Source organism: Carlito syrichta, unplaced genomic scaffold, assembly GCF_000164805.1.
Source record: "Carlito syrichta isolate Samal-C Ts95f unplaced genomic scaffold, Tarsius_syrichta-2.0.1 Scaffold236456, whole genome shotgun sequence".
NCBI lineage: Eukaryota > Metazoa > Chordata > Mammalia > Primates > Tarsiidae > Carlito > Carlito syrichta.
In genome coordinates, this window is record NW_007180552.1 from 267,272 (window position 1) to 288,202 (window position 20,931).

General features: G+C 47.6%; 1 protein-coding gene across 1 annotated transcript in view; it reads right to left on the minus strand.

The window, feature by feature from the left end:
- The window catches only part of LOC103253539 (talin-2-like), an 81,105-nt gene that overhangs the window by 49,029 nt on the left and 11,145 nt on the right, over positions 1–20,931 (minus strand). The window contains exons 6-10 of the mRNA XM_021709474.1: positions 17,620–17,766; positions 13,358–13,459; positions 10,856–10,975; positions 3,513–3,659; positions 191–357 (exon numbers count right to left, since the gene is read on the minus strand). Coding sequence (XP_021565149.1) covers positions 191–357; positions 3,513–3,659; positions 10,856–10,975; positions 13,358–13,459; positions 17,620–17,766 — 683 coding nt within the window. The remainder of the gene's footprint in view (positions 1–190; positions 358–3,512; positions 3,660–10,855; positions 10,976–13,357; positions 13,460–17,619; positions 17,767–20,931) is intronic.

The window sequence follows — 20,931 nt, forward strand, 5'->3', positions numbered from 1 at the left end:
TTCACACATGACTCTGTGTTTACAGTTGGCAAAAGGGGCTTATTCTGATGATGTGGTTCACTTTTCCCACTTGAGCATCTTGCTGAGATAAAAATAGATAACTACATTTCTGGCTTCCAGGCAGCATCCCAACCCCCCTGAGCTTCAGAGCTGGCCAACCTGACCCTCCTCCTGTCCAGGAGCCCCATACCTGTGATCGGCAAAGGTCTCGCTGTTCTCTGCATTCAGCGTCCCCGCTGTTGCAAACATGATAGTGGTGTCCAGGTCGGCGATGATCCCAGACACGGCAGTGGCGGCCGTGATGCATGCTTGGGTCCCCTTGTTCCCAGCCTGGAGAGCTGAGAGCACCAAGGACACCTGAAGGCGGAAAGGGAACGTGAGGGGAGAGGGAAATAGGAAAAAGTGGGCAGAACGTGCTGACTGAAAACGCTGGACCTTCTCTCCTGGGAGTCAATGTAGTGTAGGGACTAACAGCACATGCTTGGAGTCAACAGCCTGAGTCTCAGTACCAGCCTTACCTTTATAGGCCATAAGACCTCGCTTCACCTCTCTAAACCTTGGCTTCCTCATCTATAAAATGGGGTTGTTACTTCTTGTCTAGCAGGGTTGTTGGGAGGATTAAATAGGGAAAAAAATGTCCGTAAAGCGTCTGGCAAGGCATCTGGCACGTAGTGAGTGCTCAGTAGAGGGTGGACGCTGCTATTTACTTGATCACTATTGCTTCTGAAACCACAGAGAGGGGCGGGGGAGACTCCTGTGTGGCCATTCCATCCTCTTTATCAGGATTTTCGGTAGGAATGCCAACATCCATTGTGCCTTCACTGTTGGAAGGGCCTCAGAGTGCAGCTCAGGGGGCTGGGGTCCAGAGGGGCCTGTGCATGTGACCTCAGCACTCCTGACACTCCCGTGAGCCATCATCCACCACCCCATAATAATTCTAGTGCCCTGAGGGTGCAACTGGTTGGTCAAGGGGCTCACCCCAGTGTCTCCCATGTCGGAAACCCTGTGTCATCACCTCACCGCTCACTCCTCCAGCTCACTCTCCCTGTTCCTAGAGACACTTTCCTCCAATAAGCCTGATTACAGCACAGTCCTGCTTACAGTTTCCCCTGGCTTTGGAGAGGAGCTGAGATCCCTTCCTGAGCGCCTGCCAGCCTCACCTGCCTCTCACCATGCTGGCCAGCTCCTCATTCCCTGGACACACCCCCCTCAGCAGTCTAGGTCTTCCCCAGCCACTGACCTACTCACTCTAAAAGATGCAGCTCAAAGTCTCTCGAACCCCAGATGCTTCTCCCTCTCTCCTGTTCTAGAAAGCCAGCTCCACCTCCCTGCCAGGATGCCACAGTTCATTGCTCTTGCCCTCAGCAGGCTCCACGGTACCCAACACATGTCTGGCTAGCAGTTGGAGGCTCTTTGAGGCCCGGAGCCCTTGAATTAATCTCTGCATGCACACACTTGCCATCCTTCAGCACAACGGACCCAGAGAAGGCCCTGAAAATGTTTTGCATATATTAACCAGGGCAGGGGCTACAGCACCAAGGAGAGGCACTGGGTTTGAGACATGCTTTCTCCCCTGTGCTGCTCAGATCTCAGCAGATGCTGGTGGGAGGCCACAGGGCCTGTTTCCTAAGTACCCACCCCATTCCAGGATCAGCCAATAATGAGCTGCTTCTCTTCCTCATGTGCCTGATCCTCCTTTAAATGTCACTAGGTCCCACCAAGAAAGACGAGTCAGACGGGCACAGAACTGGTCTGGGAATGAGGTATCCGTTTTTTGGAGACGGCTCCCATCCAGAGGTTGAATGACAAAGGCCAGGATAAGTAGAACTGGAAGTCTGAGTGTACGGAAGTGGAGGGGGTGCTGGTGGGCGAGATGTTTTTAGCCAGAGTGAAAGAAGAAGAGTCCTACCCTCTGCAAAAAGGGTGCGAGTCAGCAGGTATTTATTGAACACCTACTAGTCACTAGGGGCTGTGAACACAAAGGCAGACAAGCCAAGGACTCACAGTTGTGTGTGGGGCTACACGCTACACACACCACCAAGAAAGGGAAGAGAGACACAAGGCACGCCAGGCAGAGAGGAGAGGGCAGGGACACGTCGCAAGAAACCGTCGCAAAGTCCTGTTGCTAAGAACCACCCTTTGGTCCTCCTCTAGATGAGAGCTAGCATGACCGGGGCCAGCCCAGGAAGACCATGTTGCTTGGTAAATATTAAGCAGAGTGGATCCAACTCTTCCCTCCCTTGTGCTCCCGCTACAAGGCTGTGTATGGGAGAACTTGGCCGGAGTCAGTTCACGAACAAGGAAAGGCTTTGAAAGAAGGGAAAACGTCTTCCTCAGCTGAGAGATGTATTCCCTCGTGCTGTGAAGTCCTGGGAGGGCGGACGGTCCTGTGGGCTGGGGGAGATGGCCAGACTGTGGCTTGGCTTCTGTGCAGGGCCTCAGACAGAGCAGTCTCTGTAGCAGCTGCTTCCAGGGAAAGGCTCCCCCCTGCCCATCCTTAAGTCCAGCTGCCAGGTTTTTAAGCAAGATAGGGCTCTGTGTCCTGCAAACTCGAGTGAAGGGACAGGGAAGTGGCCAAACACAGACACTTCATCCTGTGTCTCAAGCAGCCTGCACAAGAGCTGACCTGGAAAATGATTCGGAGACAAAAGCAAAGTGACAAATAAAAGAGCTACTTGGGAACGAAGGGACGTTCAGAGGAGGGCATGGCTAACTGGGGAAAGCCACCTGGAAAAAGAGAGTTTTGGAGAAAAGCTTAGAGAGAGCAGTAGCTAGTATTTACTCGGGGTTTAAATATGCATCTGGCACTGCGCCAAACACTTTTACAGACATCACCTTGCTTAATCTTCACAATTCTATGAGCCAGGTATTATGTGTTTGTATCATCATTATATAGATGGGGAAACTGAGATGCGGGAAGGTGAAGTGACTTAACTCAGATCCTAGAGCCTGGTTCCCTACCCTATATGATTCTCTCTACAAACAACTGTCTCTAGAGTCAGAAAAACGTAGTGCAAGTTCGTACTTCTCCACAAAAGGCCAAGTCGCCTAATCCTCCCTCTCTCCACTGTCCCATCTGTAAATAAAGAGATCACGTGAGAGGAACTTTCAGTCCTCTGACTCAGCCCTCAGCACCTAGGAGGCCTCCCTGAGAAGGAAGACCAGGGGACATGAAGTGTCAAAGGGGTTGTGGGGAGGGGCCCCAGCTCCAGGCCTCCCCCCCGCCAGCAGCTCCTGAGGGGACTGAGATATCGTCTGTCCACAGGAGAGCCCTCCAAGGGAGGGGCTGCACCAGGGCCTGACCTTCAGGGCCGTCCCTCTCAGGTCCTCAAGTTCTCATGGCCCGCGGGTCACCCCAGCTCCCCGACGCGCCCCATCCCTGGGAGAATCTGGGGGTAGGGAGGACCAGGATGAGGCAGCTGGGTTGATTCCTGCTTTTGTTCCTGATCAGGCGACTCACTGAGGGCCGGTGCAGTTCCCTGGCTCCATCTGACCCCAGGGCTCCTCCTTACCTTCTCTGTGACAGCACGGGCACACTCGATCAGCTCCCTCTTGGTGTAGCTGTCTGTGGGGCACACCTGGAGGGCCCCCGCTTTCTGCACCAGGAAGATACAGCCGTGGCCCAGGTCCTGCACACGAGTGCGAATCTGGAACCCGATCTGCAGAGGCAAGCCCGGGATGGGGAAGGAGAAGCGTGACGGGCCTGCCGTCGAGGCCTTCCCTACGTGGAAAATTTCTCCTATGTCCTATGGGAGCCTGGCTAGGAAAATTCCACTCCCATTAGGAGTCCGTGTTTGGTGAAGTATGGAATTTGGTTGATTCTGCTTCTCTTTTTAGAGGCTGTAAAATGCCCACAGTCTCCATTAAGCAAGCCTGTATCTTGCGGTCCTAGTATAATACCGCCCTGATACTCGTTACCTTTTCTGGTTTATAGCTTATCTGCCTCTTGAGCCACCCGATAAAAATGGTAATCAGATGAATTCCGTGGGGGTAATCCTGTATTCATTCAACAAGCATTTATTGAGCCCCTGTTGTGTGTCAAGGCCTCTCCTAAGCAGGTAATACATTTTACTTCATTTCTTCCTCACAACAGCCCTAGAGAATAATTGGAAGTTCAAAACGTAGTCTCAGCATTAAGCATATTTTAGAGTGTTCAGATTCCTGCAAAATTGGTATGTACACTAACCAGAACACCCCCTTCCTCAGCGGTACCCTCTGGTGAGAGTGGCCGCACTGTACCCAGGCTTCCTTTCCAGGCTTGAGGTTTCCTTTAAAAGGCACATTTTTAGGGCTTAAAAGCTCCGCAGGCACACATACTCTCAATGACCCCCAGGTTGTGTGATTATAAAAGGTACTTAGCCTAAGAGAAGCCAAATGAGCTCCCTTCTCCACTGTGACAAGCCGCCAGCTGTCTCCTCCAAGGTGCAATACATTCACCCCCGCTTCCCCCTATGTTTGCATTCCTCCAGTCCTGCTTCATATGAATTTTCATTTTGGTCTGATCAATACAGCTGCCATAAATAATCTGCCCTCTGGCCCAGGTAAGCAACTAAAACTAAGCCAAAACAAAACTCGAAGCATGAGTCAGTGTTATTTTCAAGAATCAAAAACAGAAGCTGCCGCTTATCCTTCCAGCAGCCACTGAGAGTAGTTGCTAAAAGATCTCAGGTACTGTGAATAAAACCTGTGAGACTGTAGCCCCCTGGATGCTATCTTCTGAGGTCTTCTCATTAGTCAGAGATTAAAGAATGGTAACATTGGAGAAAGGGGGTGGGGCTGCAAGTGTTCTGTTATTTTTGAAACGACTTTTAGGGGGAAAAAGAGCTCTTCCCCTTGACAACTCTTAAGGCCCAAAGAACTTTGAAATCCGTTTAGTAGAAAATTCTCGTGATCCACAAAGCTGAGCTTCTGCTCTTTTGGGTGTCTTCTATATTGTACACTGGGTGCTGCCAAGAGCCTCACAATCAGGCAAGACTGTCTTGCTGACCGCCTCCATGTAGGAGGCAACACGGGCAGCACCCCTGGATTGAACACGGCAGCTCTGCCGACAGGTCTGGATTGGTGCAGCAATAAAGCTGCCATGGAGGAGGGGCCAAGCACTCCAATTCAGTCCACACAACCATAAAGCCATTTAAACACATCTGCGTGCTAGACATGTTTGTTGGTTTTAAAAGGTCAAGCCAAAGCAGGGGGATGCCTCCCTGAAGTTATAAACTCAACCTGGCTCTTGAAGCTTTCCAGATCCATTTAGTTTAACCCTAAGTATTCAAGGGTCAGAGCTCATCTACAGGTAAGGGCTCTGAAGTCAACGATGATTGCAGATCTCTGAACGAGTAAGTGGCTGCTGGAAAAGGCAGGAGAGGAAGAGGGGGAAACATCGACAGAACTTCAAAGTAAAAAAAGGCCTTACCAGTTCAACCTCTCCATCTTACAGATAAAGAGACTGAGGCCCAGAGAAGTGATGTGATTTGCCCGACATCACACAGTTGGTCCCTGGCAAAGCTAGACAAGAATCTGGGTCTTTAATCCTGGGCACAGAGCTCTATCCAGTAGATCAGTGGTTTTCTAATTTCTTTGGTTCTTCTACTTAGCAGCAGAACACTTTCTCTCCCTCAAATAAAATCTCCTGTGGAACCTCAATGTGCAAAATGGATAGAGGTAACATGTCATTAGCATGCTCTTCCTGTATAAGAGAAAATTTATATGCTTTTTATTTATTCACTTTTGAATTGTTGTAGGGATGAGGTCATCCTATGCTGCTGAGGCTGGTCTCGAACTCCTAGGCTCAAGCTATCCTCCCACTACGGCCTCCCAAAATGCTGGATTACAGGCATAAGCCACCATGCTTGATCAAAATCGATATCCTTGGCTCAATAGAAAGTTAACAATGGGACTGAGTGAGCCGAACCAACTTTTACAGATGAGGTGATAAAGGCAGGGACGGCCTCAGCTGCCAAATTATTTTTGGCTTTTTCCCCCCCGTACTTCGCTTCGGTGGCACAGAGGTGAGAAAACCCTGTTATGCGTGTGACATGTACATAGAGCAGCTTCCTCCCGGTTCTCAGCCGCAGCCGGCAGGGGTGATGCAGCAGCAGCCCAGCAGCCCCCAGCGGGTCACTGTTCCGCCTAGGCCCCGTTCACAGGGTCCCTTCTGCTGCCACATGAGTGAAAGACTGAAAGGAGGGCAGGACCAGGGCTGGATTTCCTGATGGTTTTCAAGAGAGTTCGATGAAGTTGGCAAAGTGAGACCTGAAGCCAACGTGCACAGAACCTGACATTCTCCTCCAAGGGGCGGAGCTCTGAAGAAGCGGGCGCAGCACTAGGAAAGGCCTGGCTCTCAGTGTCCCTAGCGTGTCTCGCCTGCTCCCGCACGGAGCCACGCCTGGGCTCTCTCCTTGCAGAATGCGGGGCACTGGGACACACAAGTGCCTCCCACATCCCCGGGGGTAGAGGGAGGAGGGCCCGCTCTCAATGGTCTCAAACCTGACACCTACAGGAAGACACGACCAGTGAGAAGACACTGCCTCAATACCCCCCAGAAGCAGGGCCATAAAGCCACACCTCAACGCCCACTGCTCAGCCCGCTTCTTGGAAGTCACATGACACATACAGTGAGGGACCCTGTACATGTCACGGCAGAGCTGGCCCGTGGCCGGCAGGTCTCGAATTCCAGGTAGGAGGCTACAAGGAAGACCAGCAGCAGAAGGCAGAGGGCTGAAGCCAAGGGAGGCGGCAGCTGCTAAGGCCCTGGGCATTCTCTGCCAACCCAGGGCTTTGCCCCGGCGGCTGGGACTGTGCCAGCTCACACAATTGTCTTCTAGGTGCCTGGAGGTCCCTTGGAGGCTTGGCCGCACAGTCCTTTTTGGACAACATGTGGGAGGGGTGTAGCATTCCCAAGGACAGGCTGACATGGGCTCCCCTCACTGGTGTTCACGAATGGGGGGGCTGAACAGAAGGGGAGGGGTGGGCTCTTAACTTTTCACCCACAGGAGCAGCGGGAAGGACCAGGGATTTTGCTTCCAGTTCTGTCCTCTCTGGGTCAACAGACTCCTCAGGTGAGCCCATCAGCCTCCAGAGGCCTGTGTTCCCACTCCTGTGACACAGGAAAGAGCCTGCCCTGTTCACTTCACAGGGATGAAGGGATATGGTAAAAACATCTCAAAAAGTGGAACATGCCATGTGAATGCTTACTGTTGGAGGAAGAGCAGACTGATTTCGGAGACTCAGCCAGGGCTGTGATGCTCAATGAACCTGGGTTTGAATCCTGGTTGCGCCACACACTTGTTAACGTATTCACTTACTTGAAACGCTCACTTATTCCAAAACGTTATTTAAAGGGGCTTCCACACTAACAACTGTACTTATGTGGTTTTAACTAAGCTCCCTGAGCCTCAGTTTATTTATCTGTGAAACGGGGATGAGCAAATGATTCTCCTCCCACCTACTGCCGTTGTGAGGGGAAATAGGACAGCAGAAATCAGAGCACCTGGTGTGTGGTAAGGACTGGATACATAACAACTCTGACTTTTGCGGGGCACGCAGGAGAGCTAGGGCACTGAAATGAAAGAGAACCGCGGAACCAACACCATCTACTGGCAAGTTTGGAGGACATTTTGTTCTACTGGAGGAACATTCTAGGAAGAGAATGCACTTTTTGAGATTGGATTCAAACAGATAAGGGATTTTAAAACATTAAGCTTCTCAAAGCAACACTAAACACAGTAAATATGACTAGCCCACAGACTGATCCCATTAACTGCCAGTGTTTATTATGAAAGAATGTTGCTCAAAGACATAAAACTTGGGGGTTTTTAATCGGCAACTCCAGTAAAGCGTTACTTGAGCCTTAAGAAAAACCCTCAATTCCCCCTTCTTGCTCAAATAAAAGTAAAACGGAGAAAATCATCTCCTGGTTTTGTGCCTTGAGGGAAATTAAAAGGCTGGTCTTTATGAAATTTTGGATCTGATTTCAGTTGGAGGGGGTCTGAACGTCTTTCCTTAAGAAAAAAAAAAAGTACCAATTTTTCTCAGGCCTTAAAAGCAATTACATCTGAAGCCAAGTATAATATAATTTACCCAGGATAGCTTGTGAAAGTTGAAAAGGCAAGAACAGATCTGACAAAGATAGATGAAAACATGAAAAGAGAAAATAAAGTGTGTCCAACAGCAGCAGGACATCACTTGGCTATGTCCAGAGAGTGTGCCTCAGAGTGGAAAGTTTCAGAAAATTCTAGAGAGGACATCCATCTCATTTGGAGGGAAGGGCTGTGGTTCTTGCCACAGGCGCTTGAAATGTTTCTGCCAGCTTTCTTTTAAGGCATCCAGTGTTACAAGGGGTTACTACAAGTTTTCCTCAGAGACGAAGCTGGAGCCTCTGAATCTTTTCCCCAGGATTTACATTTAAGAGTTGTGGCTGACAAGATCTTAAGTTCTTTCTTCTTCTTCTTCTTTTTAAGGGGAAACTGACCTTAAATTGCAAAGTTGTCAGAGGATTTTGACTTTTCTGAATAAAGAAGTTTTCACAGTCATGTTAACAAAAGTTTGGATTTTCCATGGAAAAACAAGCAGATTAAAGTTACTGCTTGATGTTTGAAGGCAGAGCTATGACTTTTCCTGTAATTGTCACATTCTGGAAAAGACCAAAATGCTGACTCTGCACAGCAAGCTGCAGCACTACAGTGAAGGGAGCAGCTTATCTGCCCTGGATATAAATATTTTCAGTGCTGTGATGGGAGGGTCCTCGTGGGTAAACAAATAATTCCACGATCTTGGAATAAAGAACAGCATTGCTTAAGGGATCTCCTAACTGTCTCAGTTTTCTCCCCAAATATCTGTCTGGCAAATATGAAGAATTTTCCTTAGCAAGCCCCTGGTAATTTTATATTCTCTTGGCCCCTTTTCATTCCAGGTCATACTGCTCTTGTGTCTGGAGTAAAAAATACATCTCAGACTGTAATGATGAAGGAGGAAGCTGTAACGAAAATGTCAGCTGCTACAAACACATCTCGATACCAAAGTGACTCGCTGCTGTGCTTTTAGCAATGCATTTTCTTTCCGGGATGCTCTGGCATGATTTTATAGACTTCTTCAGGGGTCTGTGTTGTAGTAAAACAACCCTGCTTGATTCATACATGGGGTGGGTAGCGCAGAAGAATTCAGATGTGGAAAGGGCCCCCCAGGTAACTCGGGCAGGTCAGCATTGGACTAACCAAGGCAGATGGGGGTAGATTCCATTTTTAACGGTTTCTGTGGACAGAGATCCAAAGCTCCCTTTCAATTGCAGCCTCTACTTGCTTTGAATACTCCCTCAAAGCCAAACATTTCTGCCTTTCATCCCAGCAAACTTTTCCTTACTGGAACATAAGTTCCCTTACATTTGTGGCTGAAATTCAAAATTACAGGCTAATCAAATGAATTATAAGTCTAGATGATCCCACTAAAACAGGGAGTCTCTTTTTCTAAAAAAAAATTATGGGCCTGTATGAAGCATCAGCAGGATCCTGATTTGGGTCTATTACACATGTTCTTTCTTGGTAGTGACTTAACAGACTCACTGCAAGTAGAATTATTCATGCTGCAGCATAAATATTCAATTATTCTGACATCTCAAAGTGCAGGCAATGTTAGAAACTCAAGTAATCTCATGCTAGATATATATGTATGCAAGTACATATATATGTGATATTCCTGTTTACATGCAGTGTTACTGATACAGCACACGTTAGAAAGTGATGTTTTGGGTCCTCATTTCTGTAGCATCACTGAGAGTCTCTGTTAAGACACACTTAGACCTGCTTCCCAGGAGAAAGAGCAGCACTGAGTAACTTGGGGACAGTGACTGCCACTGCAAATAGAGCAGACCAGTTACAACCTTTTGCCTTGACAGTCCAGTTCATTTAGGAAGGTCTTGAACAGGGTTTATGCTCAATAAACACCTTGCTGAATTTCACAGAATGTAGTCACCTTTTCTTTCCAATGTCCCTGCAATCCACTCCGTTATGTTTTATTTCAAACTGAGCTTGCTTTCTCTATGAAGCCATGCAGTTCCCCGGAGCCCAGGACTCTTTCTGAGTGTCCACACTGAGGCAGGTGCCACGAGCCCCCCTAGAGCTCCACCCAACCTGTGTGCTTCCCAGTGGAACACTCACGTTCTTAGTGGTATCAGAGATGGAAGCTCTTAGAAAGTGGCCTTTGGGACCAAATTTTTGCTACTGTAAGACTCTAAGACTCTCATGGGTGCGGGCTTTCTGAGGCCAAGTCTACATGGGCCACTAAAGACAGCTAGTTCAGAGAAGGCAGGCAAGTAATGTGAGAGGAGTCCACAGAAGACACGGGGGCAGGGATCTGGGCCAGTTCTTAGAAAGCCACCAAGAACGTTCAGGCAAGACTCTGTTCCATGAAAGCAGCCCTTTCTCAAGAAGGGGCCAGCTACATTCCATATCTGGTTCTTCTAACACTACTGTGAACCTTTGGAAAACATGGAAATAATTGAGGGGGCTGTGCTAAGTGGAGTAGGGAGTGAGAAGGAGATGGCAGCCCCTGGCTTGGGCACAGAAGAGGTGGCAACCTGGGGTTAGGGGTCCTGGCAGGGGAACACTGTAAACAGAATCCTTCTGCTGAAGGCCACTCCCCAGGCAGCCCAGCTCCTGGCCAGTCTACTTCAGAAAGGGCAGTGAGCCTTGAGCACAGCCTGGGGTTACCAAGTCTGGACCTGTTCTGTGCAGTATTGGGAACTAAACCTGGTTTTGACTGCTGGGCTGGGGTCTTCTAGAGTGGAGCTAAGCTATGAAGAAACCCTGGGGGTGGGCATCAGGGCGTGCTTGCTTCTTAAAACAGGGGCCTTAAGGTGGCAGACCTCCTCTGGTTCCGCCGTGGCTGCTGCCATCTGGCCCTGGAGAGCCAGGTGCCCATAGTCACTGGTCATTTGTGAAGCCAGTCCTCCCAGCTCCTCCGGGTTAGTAACCGACTTAGTCATCTGGAAAAAGAAAATAAGCAATACACACACACACATACACACAGAGAGAAAAGCATGAGAACCATGTGTTAATATCACTGGAAGCCAAAGGGTTTCATTTGCTTTTAAGCTCCTGCTGGGGTGAAGGCCAGGACTTGCATTTGGGGCTGGACGCTGGAGAGGGCGGTTCAAGCGAAGCCCATGCTACATCTCACACAACTGACCCCACAGGGTCCCTCTCAGGCCACAGACTCTGGCTGGGCCAGATGGGCACATGCTCGGTGTTCAGGCCGTGCACCATGGAGCCGGGTCCTCAGCATCCACCTTCTGGGGCGGGAGCATGGCAGTCTCTGGCCAGCCCTGCCCTGGGCGGTCGCCAGAGGCATTTCCCCAAGAAGCCACCAGAGGGCACAAGCCCTGTACACTGCTCACCCCTGGGGCACAGGCTTCTGTGGGGGGGCTGGTCTAGTCTCTGGGTACCCAGAAGCAGGTCCCACCCGGACAAGAGAGGGCATGAGGACAGGGCTGTCAAGGAAATCGTGAATGAGAATTGATGGATAAGCCAATATTTTGGAGAAAGAAACTCATAGAGAATACAGCTTTGTATTCACTTTGTGCCAAAGAATGACAAGATTTCAGCCACAAATTTAGTTGAGTATAAGGTAGCCCAATGACTATCTCAATTACCTTACCTAGCTTGCATGCTAGTTTCTAGTTTGGGACAAACTTCCTCTGGACAAAAATACCTCTTCGTTCTCACAACAGCAGTTTTAACCTGCTGCCCAGAAAGGTGTCCTGTCCCTTGTCAAGGGGCTTCCCTCCTGCCCTCGTCTCTCTCTGAGGAACAATGCTTGTCTCTTACTTCGTGGCCTTTAAGACCTTGGTTTTAGAGGACTTTTTAAAAGCCCCTTTAAATGACTTCATATCCACAGAGGCAGGAAAGGAAAGTTCAAGGCATGTGGACAGGGAAATGTCACAGGTTTCAGGCCGAAGTGTGGGCTCCAAAGAATGCAGGTTGAGCCCTGAGAGAGCAAAGTAGTGCCAGACGCTGCTCCGTTGTGTGGACCGACAGGTGCAAGCGACCCTGGGGCGGCCCGATGGGGTGATGGGGCCTCTCTCCCACTGTGTCTGGGCTTCTCAGGGTCATGGACACCAAGGGTCAAGACAGGCCAGCCCAGAACCTGGCCCAGGAGAGACTCCAGAAACATTACAAGGTCACCAAAAACGTCTTTCCTATCACTGTGTGGTGCCTCCTATTTATCAAGCATCAGCCCGAAGGGCTACTGGGTCAGACCCATGACCTGTCTCAAGCTCTCCCAAGAAGGACGAGCCTGGACTCGGTTCCAGCTGTTCATGAGACAATGGGGTGGGTATGGTTCTCCAGCCCAAATTCTTAAAAACAAGAAGCCTGGCACGATCACGGAATGTCCATGAACGAGTGGCAGCAGCTGGAGAAGCCTTTGTAGTCCAAGCTCAACCTCTAGTGGACACATGATTACATGACAAACCCATTCAGAGAGGCCTGGGGCACATGAACCACATGGAGGTTCATTCTGGCCCCTCCAGCCTCAACGGCGGCTTGCTTTCTCAAATCCAGGCTTAGCCGGCAAGGGTCAAAGAGGCATCTTCCGAAATTTGATTCTGTGGCCTCTGAGCCTTCCAAAGTTGAAAGAAACTTTTTTTACATACTGCCATGAATTCTTTGAGGACACCGCTTGTCATCTTTTGTATAGCTGTTTACTTTATCAAGACAGTATTCACTGTCTCTTAATGCCATTTATAACTGAGGATCCATATATACAGGTCTGTGTCACATTTTAGAAAAAACCAAAAAACCCACCAAAAGTGATTTGCCTCTTATCGTCAGAATTTTTTTTTTTTTTTTTTTTTTTTTTACACATAGCCATGATGTCTCATTTTGCCTGAAAGGCAAGCAATACCTTATTATGCAAGTGTTATGATTGGATCCTGTCAGACAATCTCAATCTCTGTTTTGTTCTATCCCAGGATACCTTTTCTTGTACTGCACTTTTAATCTAGAAAAACACCTCACATGCTTTGAGCAGCGAATAGGACGTTCCCCCTCTTTCTCCTTAACTTCAAATTCCTTCTCATTTTCATCGTTCTCTCATTTTCTCTCCTTCCTTTGCTCCCCTGTCCTCATGCCCAAGTCTTAGTAATCTTGAATTCTCTCTTGTAGCTTTCTCATGAAATGAGGACTCTAGCACACCGGGGCTTCAGGGACACAGGCAGCCAGAAGGACCACAGATAAAGGACAGAAGCTGGAGCCCAGGAGGGACTAGAGACGTGGACTGGTCTCTCTCTCCAAAATTTGGAGACTTGGTGGTGGTGGTGGACAAAAGGGCAACCAATGGTGGGGAGGGCGGCTCTTTCTCCTCTTACCATTTCCTGAGCTGTTACCGCAATGGCTTTGGAGTATTTAACCACAGTCGTCTGGTAGTCGACAAATGTTCCCTTTGGTTCTGGAGGAGTGCCTTCATCCAACTACAGAGGAGAGAGAAAGAACACAAAAGTCATAAGAAGCCTGGTCAAGTGTGGACTGCATTAACTAGAACTATAAACTATGAAAACCAGAAAGGCCCTCAGAGAGTCTCTGGCCTAGAGTCAACAGAATTACCCAACTTCCGCGACAAGGGCTTCAGCAGAAGTGCTCATGAGACATTCGGGACACATCAGCAAGGAGAAGCCCTCTGCCATGAGAGGAGCTGGAGGACTTCCAGAGGAATGATGCTTCAGCCAAGTCTTAGCAGGTGAGGAGGAGCACGCCACATATAAAAGGTGGGGAAGGTGTCCCAGGAAAAGGGAACAGCTTCCAAACACATGGAGGTGGAGTGAGCCGGACATGTCTAGGGAAGTATAAAGTGCAGGGAGACGAGGTGGGAGAGAAGGCAGACTCTCCATCAGGAAGCACCTCCCTAGGAATAGTATAGCCCATGGGTGTCTACACCCTGGGTCCCTTACTTATGAGCTAAGTCAGAGAACAGAGGAACTGGAGGCACTGGGAATATGTTGCTGCTCATCTGACTCGAAGTACAGATGGGGCTAAGAGCAGGGTAAGCCCATGATGAGGTGGAAGAGTGAAGATGGAGAACTGGGTCCCTTGAAGAGCTGGGGACATCCTGGTTCAGAAGACTTGTATCCAAGACCTGGTTGCAGGGCTTCTGAACAGGACTCAAGTCCTTCACCGCTAACTTCCAACCATCCCATGGCTACAGTAAAACTCAAAGCTATACCTGGTCAAGAACTACAGAGGAAGAGGAGGTGAAGACTGTGATAATGAAGAGGAAGATGATGATGATAAGGACGACTAGGATAAGAAAAAGGCAACCCGGCATCACCACCACCACCACCACCACCACCACCACCACCACCACCATTGTTACTGTCACCACAGGCTGCTGAAAGTTATTCCAGCTGGGGAGACAAGGCGAACGCAAATGAAAAAAGGAAGTACAAGCCTACAGAAGTCAGCCTGACCTGAACAGAAGGGGGATGCCGAGAGCAGTGAGAATGAAGCTGGATCTGTTTTATGGAGACCCTTGAAATCATGATGAAGGTGGTGGGATCTGGGGTAGGCAATGACATATTTGAGAAGAATCTCTCTGGCAGTTCCATATCGTATGATTTGGAGTCAGGGAAGAGACCAGGGGACAAGAGCTCATATGTCAGATTAGATGTCAGAGCCTTCAATAAGAGCTACATATCATAAGCAGGCACAAGTTATACTGTGGGTGAAAGGAACATATCACTGTAGCTTACACATGATATGGTTGCCCAGCTTGGGACGTAATTTTCACCTATCAACACTTTTGAGCTTTGCTTACCAGGCAGCTAGATGCTGCCAAGTATCCCCTTTACAGCACAGGGCACTGCTTACCAGATGTGGACTCATTCACTTGGCATAGATGGTCTGGGCGTCTTCTAAGTGTCAGGCCACATGTTAGGAGTTTTCTTACATATGTATGTATTTATTGACGAATGATTGGGGGGGGTCTCACTTTGTTGCCCAGACTAGAGTACAGTGGCACAATCACAGCTCACTGCAGCCTTGACCTCCTGGGCTCAAGCTACCACACCCAGCTAATTTTTTGGTGGGTTTTTTTTTTTTGATAGAGACAAGGTCTCACTATGTTGCCCAGGCTGGCCTCAAACTCCTGAGCTCAAACAATCCTCCCACCTCGGCCTCCCAATGTCCTGGGATTACAGGCATGGGCCCACTGCACCCAGTCAGGAGTTTTCATGTGAGATGTGGTGTTAGTGCCAACATGCCAGGCTGCTGGGGGCAGCTCGGAGCTCTTAGCCAGTAGCCACCAGGCACCATGAAGAACCTTTAACCAGTGGGAAGAGCAAGAACAAACTAGTGAGTTTTTTAGGATTTCAACTTGATTTAGTTGAAAGAACATTCCTTTATTCTGACATTATAGCCTCCTCTTTTTATTGTGGTGCCAACATGACCCCTTTTTTTTTCTTTTTATAAAACAGCAGTGATGTAGATAGCAGGGGTTTTGTTTGTTTTGTTTCTTTATAGTTTTCTTTCTTGGCCAAAAAGAAAACAAAAACAAAACCAACAAAGAAAAGATATTCATCACCAAATCCCGTAAGATCCCACTATAACATAAGAAAGCCAGGGTTCAGAAAGCTTGAGTGACCTGTCTGAGCTCACCCAGAAAGCAGATTACTTCATCCTTACCTATCAATTCCCAAACCTTCTAGTGCTAAGACAGAGAGAGAGAATCTCAAAGAGAACCTCCATGGCACAAGCCCCCAACGTGTCACGAATCGCATCCAAGTTGCAATCAACTTTGGGTACGCTCACATTTTTCTGCTGCTCACTTCCTTTGAGAATTTTGGATAACGATTCTAATGGTATCTCAGTGTTCTAACCAAATTAACGAAACTCCGAGAAAATGCTAGCTTTTCAGCGTCACGTTGCATGGGGGCCCAAAGGACCTGAAATGCCACTCAATATGAAGTTGCCAATGACAGGCTAGGGAAAAGGTGGTGTGTGGTACCCTGGATGTCAGTCTGGGGTAGATAAGAGTTTAGGGGTACCGATGAAACCCCAGTTCTATCCTTTCAGAAGAGCGTTTCCTAATAACTGCTCTCAGGTAATGACAGACTTATTTCCCAGCCCTTCTAGGAGAACCGAGCGGGTCCTTGGCTGAGAGAGCATCTGCTAAACTACTGACAGCAGGTGGTGCCGGATCTGCTCTCCTGATTCATGGCCCATCACAGTGCGGCAGGCTCTGAGCTACCAAAAACAAAAAAGAAAAAAGATTTTGGGATCTGACTTTTATTTTCTAGGGATTTATGGAATGTTTCCCTCACATTAGAATGATTTTGAAAAATTCCTTCTTCCAAGAAAAAGGCTATCACTGACATTTCTAATTTGTACCAGGAAACACTGGTCTCTATGATCGAATGTCCTTGGTAGAGAACAAGGACAGGGAGCTTACTTCCAGAGCTCTGGTGTTCTGAGGTCCTGAAAACCAAACAAATCCACTGAGACTTATCCAAGGTCCTTGAGGAAGAGAGAAGTTTCACTCATTTTCTGCCAAACTGTCCACATTTGAAGCATGAGGAACCCAGGGCAGAAATTAACGAATACTTTGACAAAGTGGAGCCTGGAGTCTTTACAGGAAGATGCGGCATTCCAGCTTGGACTTGTTACTTGATCAGTCTGACAATGCCTGCACAATGCTTAAGGATAATTATTCTAATTATGGTTTCAGTGTATCTTTTATTATGAAGATATGAACAACCGGTTTTCTCTAAATTAGCAATTAAAGACTGCTTATTATCCTGAAAAACCATATTAATATATTCACGAGCTGACAATGGACTTTTCAAAATACTGATGATGCCTCAAATTCTATCACAGGATGGCAATTAGATGCTGCTGAATGTTCATTCTAATGAATCGCAAACTGACTTGACTAGTTTCCTTGACAGAGAGCAGGAGATAGGGTGTTGGAATCGCCTCCAGTCACATGTCCCTACTGACCCAACTCAATTGATGGGCAGTAAATGAGAAGGTGGTACCCGTGTTGCCTTCTGTGTCAGTAGCCTGCAGGAGTTCGCCAAGGGCTTTCATGTACACCGTGTCAGTGGTTTCTGCACTTGGCTAGACACCAGAACCATGGGGGAGATTTTAAAAGGACAAACAGAGATTCCAATTGAGCAGGTGAGGGTGGAGCCTTGGTATTACATTCTTAAAGCTCTATGATTCCAAAGTAGCCATTCCAGAAAGTGGCACTTGGGAATCACTTCTTTATTTCATTGTGGAGTTCATTCTCCACAACAACCCCAGGAAGTAGACAGGGGAATGAAAGAATTATTTTCATTTCACCAGTGAGGACAACTATGATATTGTCTTGGCCGCCATCTTTTTTCCCCGTGTAAAACTGGAAGGAAGGGTGCGACTGGTTTACAAAAGTAATGTACTACATACTAAAAAATGAATGTATATGTGGGCTATATGACTGGACATCCATGCATTAACCAGACCCTTCAAGAAAAGAAGAGGCTTGTTGGCAGCAGCCTTCACGGCCAGCCAGCTGCTTAGAGAAAGGCATGCAAGGCCCACGTCTGAGGGAGAAGAGGGAGGAGATCGAGTCAAGGAGGATCCCGGGAGGCACGCCCACCTTGCCCATGGCCTCTGCGATGGCGTCCACCATGCCCCCCACCAGCCCCACTTCACTGGCTGCTTCGTTCAGCGTCACCATGATGTCATCCACGGCTTCTTTCATCAGCTGGGCGGCCTCGGTGATGGCGTCGTGGGTGTGCTGTGCCTGAAAAGGGGATCATGAAACACTTCCATGAGCAGAAGAAAGTGGCGTTCAGTCCTTTAAGAATCACTTCATTTCTTTTAAGAATAGCCTTAAAAAGCGAAACATAAAACCATTATCCCCATGAGAGAGTACAGCAATGTATCCTGTATCTTCCCTTTCCTTGTTTATGTGCATCCATTGTTTGCAGAGTAAATAAAATTAGAAAGATAATAAGAAAAAGATCCCTTTTTACAATTGGAAAATAAAACTGTAATATCAAACAGTGTCTTATGACATGACTAATTTTATATGTTACTGTGGAAACATATAAAACTGTTGGTGCCACAGGTTCCTAAATATACAAGTTGATACATATAACAATATAAAGGAAAAATGTGCTCATAACAAATACACTTCCCTTGAAAGTTGCCCAACACACTAGGAATTCCCTTTCTACAGATAAGACTGGATGATGAAAATATAGGTATACACACAAGAAATACATCTGTGGAAGGCCTGAAAGGTTTCGAAATGATGCCACAAATTATATTGCCATGAGGTTGGAGGAACAAACGAGGAAAGTGCTCCAAGGATGGAGGTTCTGCAGGCACAGCCCTGAGTATTCACGCATTCCTTAGTAGCTCGGAGCAGGTGTTTCACACATGTGTCAAGCACAGAATAGGAGCTGGGTAAATGAATGAATGAAAAATGAAACAATGGCTGTGCTGGGTTCAATGGAAGACACCTCAAGTGATGGCAACAGTTGGAGAAAGAGCCAAGGTGTGGGATCTGCCTAACTGGGTTCTAGCTTTGGTTCGACTGCCACCTAGGTAAGTGGCCCTGGACTTGGCCTCCTTCTGAGTGAATGGGGCTAATCGTTAACAACACTGTGCAGTGAAATTCTGATGAGATGACATGGGTGCAGGAAACTTATCATTTATACGAAGGGTAGACAAGTAGGGGACTGTGTCCTCAAGGGTAGACAAGTAGGGGACTGTGTCCTCATCTTGAGGAATCCGACCCATCGCCAGGTAGTATCAGAATTGCGCTGTACCAACATGCTGGGTCTATGCAGTGGCTATGGTGTCCTGGGCCACCACTTCCAAGGGCCAAGGTATTGCATCTTTTCTTTGGTAGATGAGAAGATAAGGAAGCCAGTGGAAAATGGTAAATGACAACTCTTTTGAGTGATTTTCTAAACACGAGAGAATTCCCAGAGGCTATGTGAACCATAGAAACTGGCTCTGTCTGAATTGAAAAGCTGTGGAAAGCAAAAAGAGGTCTTCAAACATGACATCTGATGAGATGTAAAATATGTTGACCATGAATGGTTACCTTTGAGGTAACTGGCAGGATGCATAGATCTTTCTATTCAGGATGAATGGAGTAAAATGGGAATTTAGGTTGATAGTTGATTTCATGGCACAGAGAGGGTAAAACACAAAATGTGCAGATTGCTTTATTTTGATAATAGATGTCTGAAAGGTGATAGATATTCACTGCACATACCACCCAGAAGGAACATCTTGTACAAATACATTCTCATTCATACAGAAGGTGAAATGGAAAGGATGTATTTCTCTAAGTCTCAGAACAAGATGACCGCTAGAGATACAAAAATGCCAGTCACTATATATATTCATGTTAAAACTAAGGACACGTTTTAGGGGAGAGGTGAGCGTCACTTGCCAAGGATCTGCTCCCTTGAGTGGGCTTAGGAAAGCATCAAAAGCATATTTGGTTAATCACAACACTGCTCTTTGAACTCCATGGGAAATTTAAAGGACACTTGCACTGTACCAGGTCACTGAAATCTATAAAAACATATCCTAGCTCTTGGCTATCCCAGAAGTGAATTACTTTCCCGTCCACCCATACTGATGAATTCCCTAGAAGACCTGCTCTCCTTCACTTCTCGTGTTTAAGTTTTACAGATCCTTAGAAGGTCAGCTCAGAGTCTACCTCTTCTGTGAAGCCTCCTCCAATTACTTCAGGTCTCATCTAGACCTTTTCTTCTGAGCTCCAAAGGCGAGTCTCATCTTTATTAGACAGCCTAGTCTCAAATCAGATATGCCTGCTAGCTGAGCTCAACAGTTTCAGACACCCAAAGACACAGCTGGACCTCAATTAAGGCATGTTTAAACGACCAACAGAAATCTGGTGAGAGGAGTCAGTAGGCCCAACAATGAGGTCATTATTTTAGATTCTGGAAGGGGTTCCTTGTTACTGCGCCTCATGGCACCACACATGAGGAAAATCACAGTCCGTTCTTTTTTGGACACACATCTGAAGTCTGCTTCCAAGGGAGCCTTGTTTCTTTACTCCAGCGCTTCAACTACAAAGCCCAGGATAGCAGGCGCAGACATCACAGGAGTATGGAAAATGGGAAAAGGCTGCAGGGGGATGAATTTCAACTTTAGCAGAGGAGGAGAAGAAACAATGAATAATTAGAACTTTCCAGTAGTGGACAGGGTTGTGTTTTTGCTGGAATGTGACAGGCAGAAGCTATAGAGAACATCAAGGATGCTGGAGAAGGGGATTGGATGGGGTAGGGATGACAGTAGACAGGAGCTCACAGGGTAGGGTCAGCGCAGAAGGGAGCTCGTGGGGTAGGGGTGAATGTGGGAGGGAGCTCCAGGGACTGGGAACAGTGTAGAAGAGAGCTGGGGAGGGTGAGGCTACACAGCAAATAGCTAGACAAACACCGAGTTAATCAACACCAGGTGCTAGGGCTGCCACTTTTTTTTTTTAAACACCTACTGTCAGACACATTATCTCATTTAATCTCCACAACCATCCTAGGGAGGTATTCATAATTAATCCTATTGCTTATGCAAGGAATCACAGAATGAAGTCATCTGTTAGCAAGATGCAGAGCTGGGATTTGAATCCAATTAAGTCTCACCGCAAAACTGGTGCTATTTTTCACCAAATCAAAGCTACCCATAACTATTTAACAATATTTTAGCTCTACTTCCTCTGCAAGCAGGAATAGATCATACCTAACACATAGCAAATAAAACCTAGTAAATATCTGCCCAAAGAACAACATCCAAGTTGATTAAGTCTGTGCATCAGACCCTTAGGAAAGGGTCTGAAAAAGCAAATATGTAGTAGCCTCCCAGGTGTTCTCTGGGAGTGCCTGTCAGAGTTTGCAGACAGAGTGTGGGTTGCATGAGAACCGTG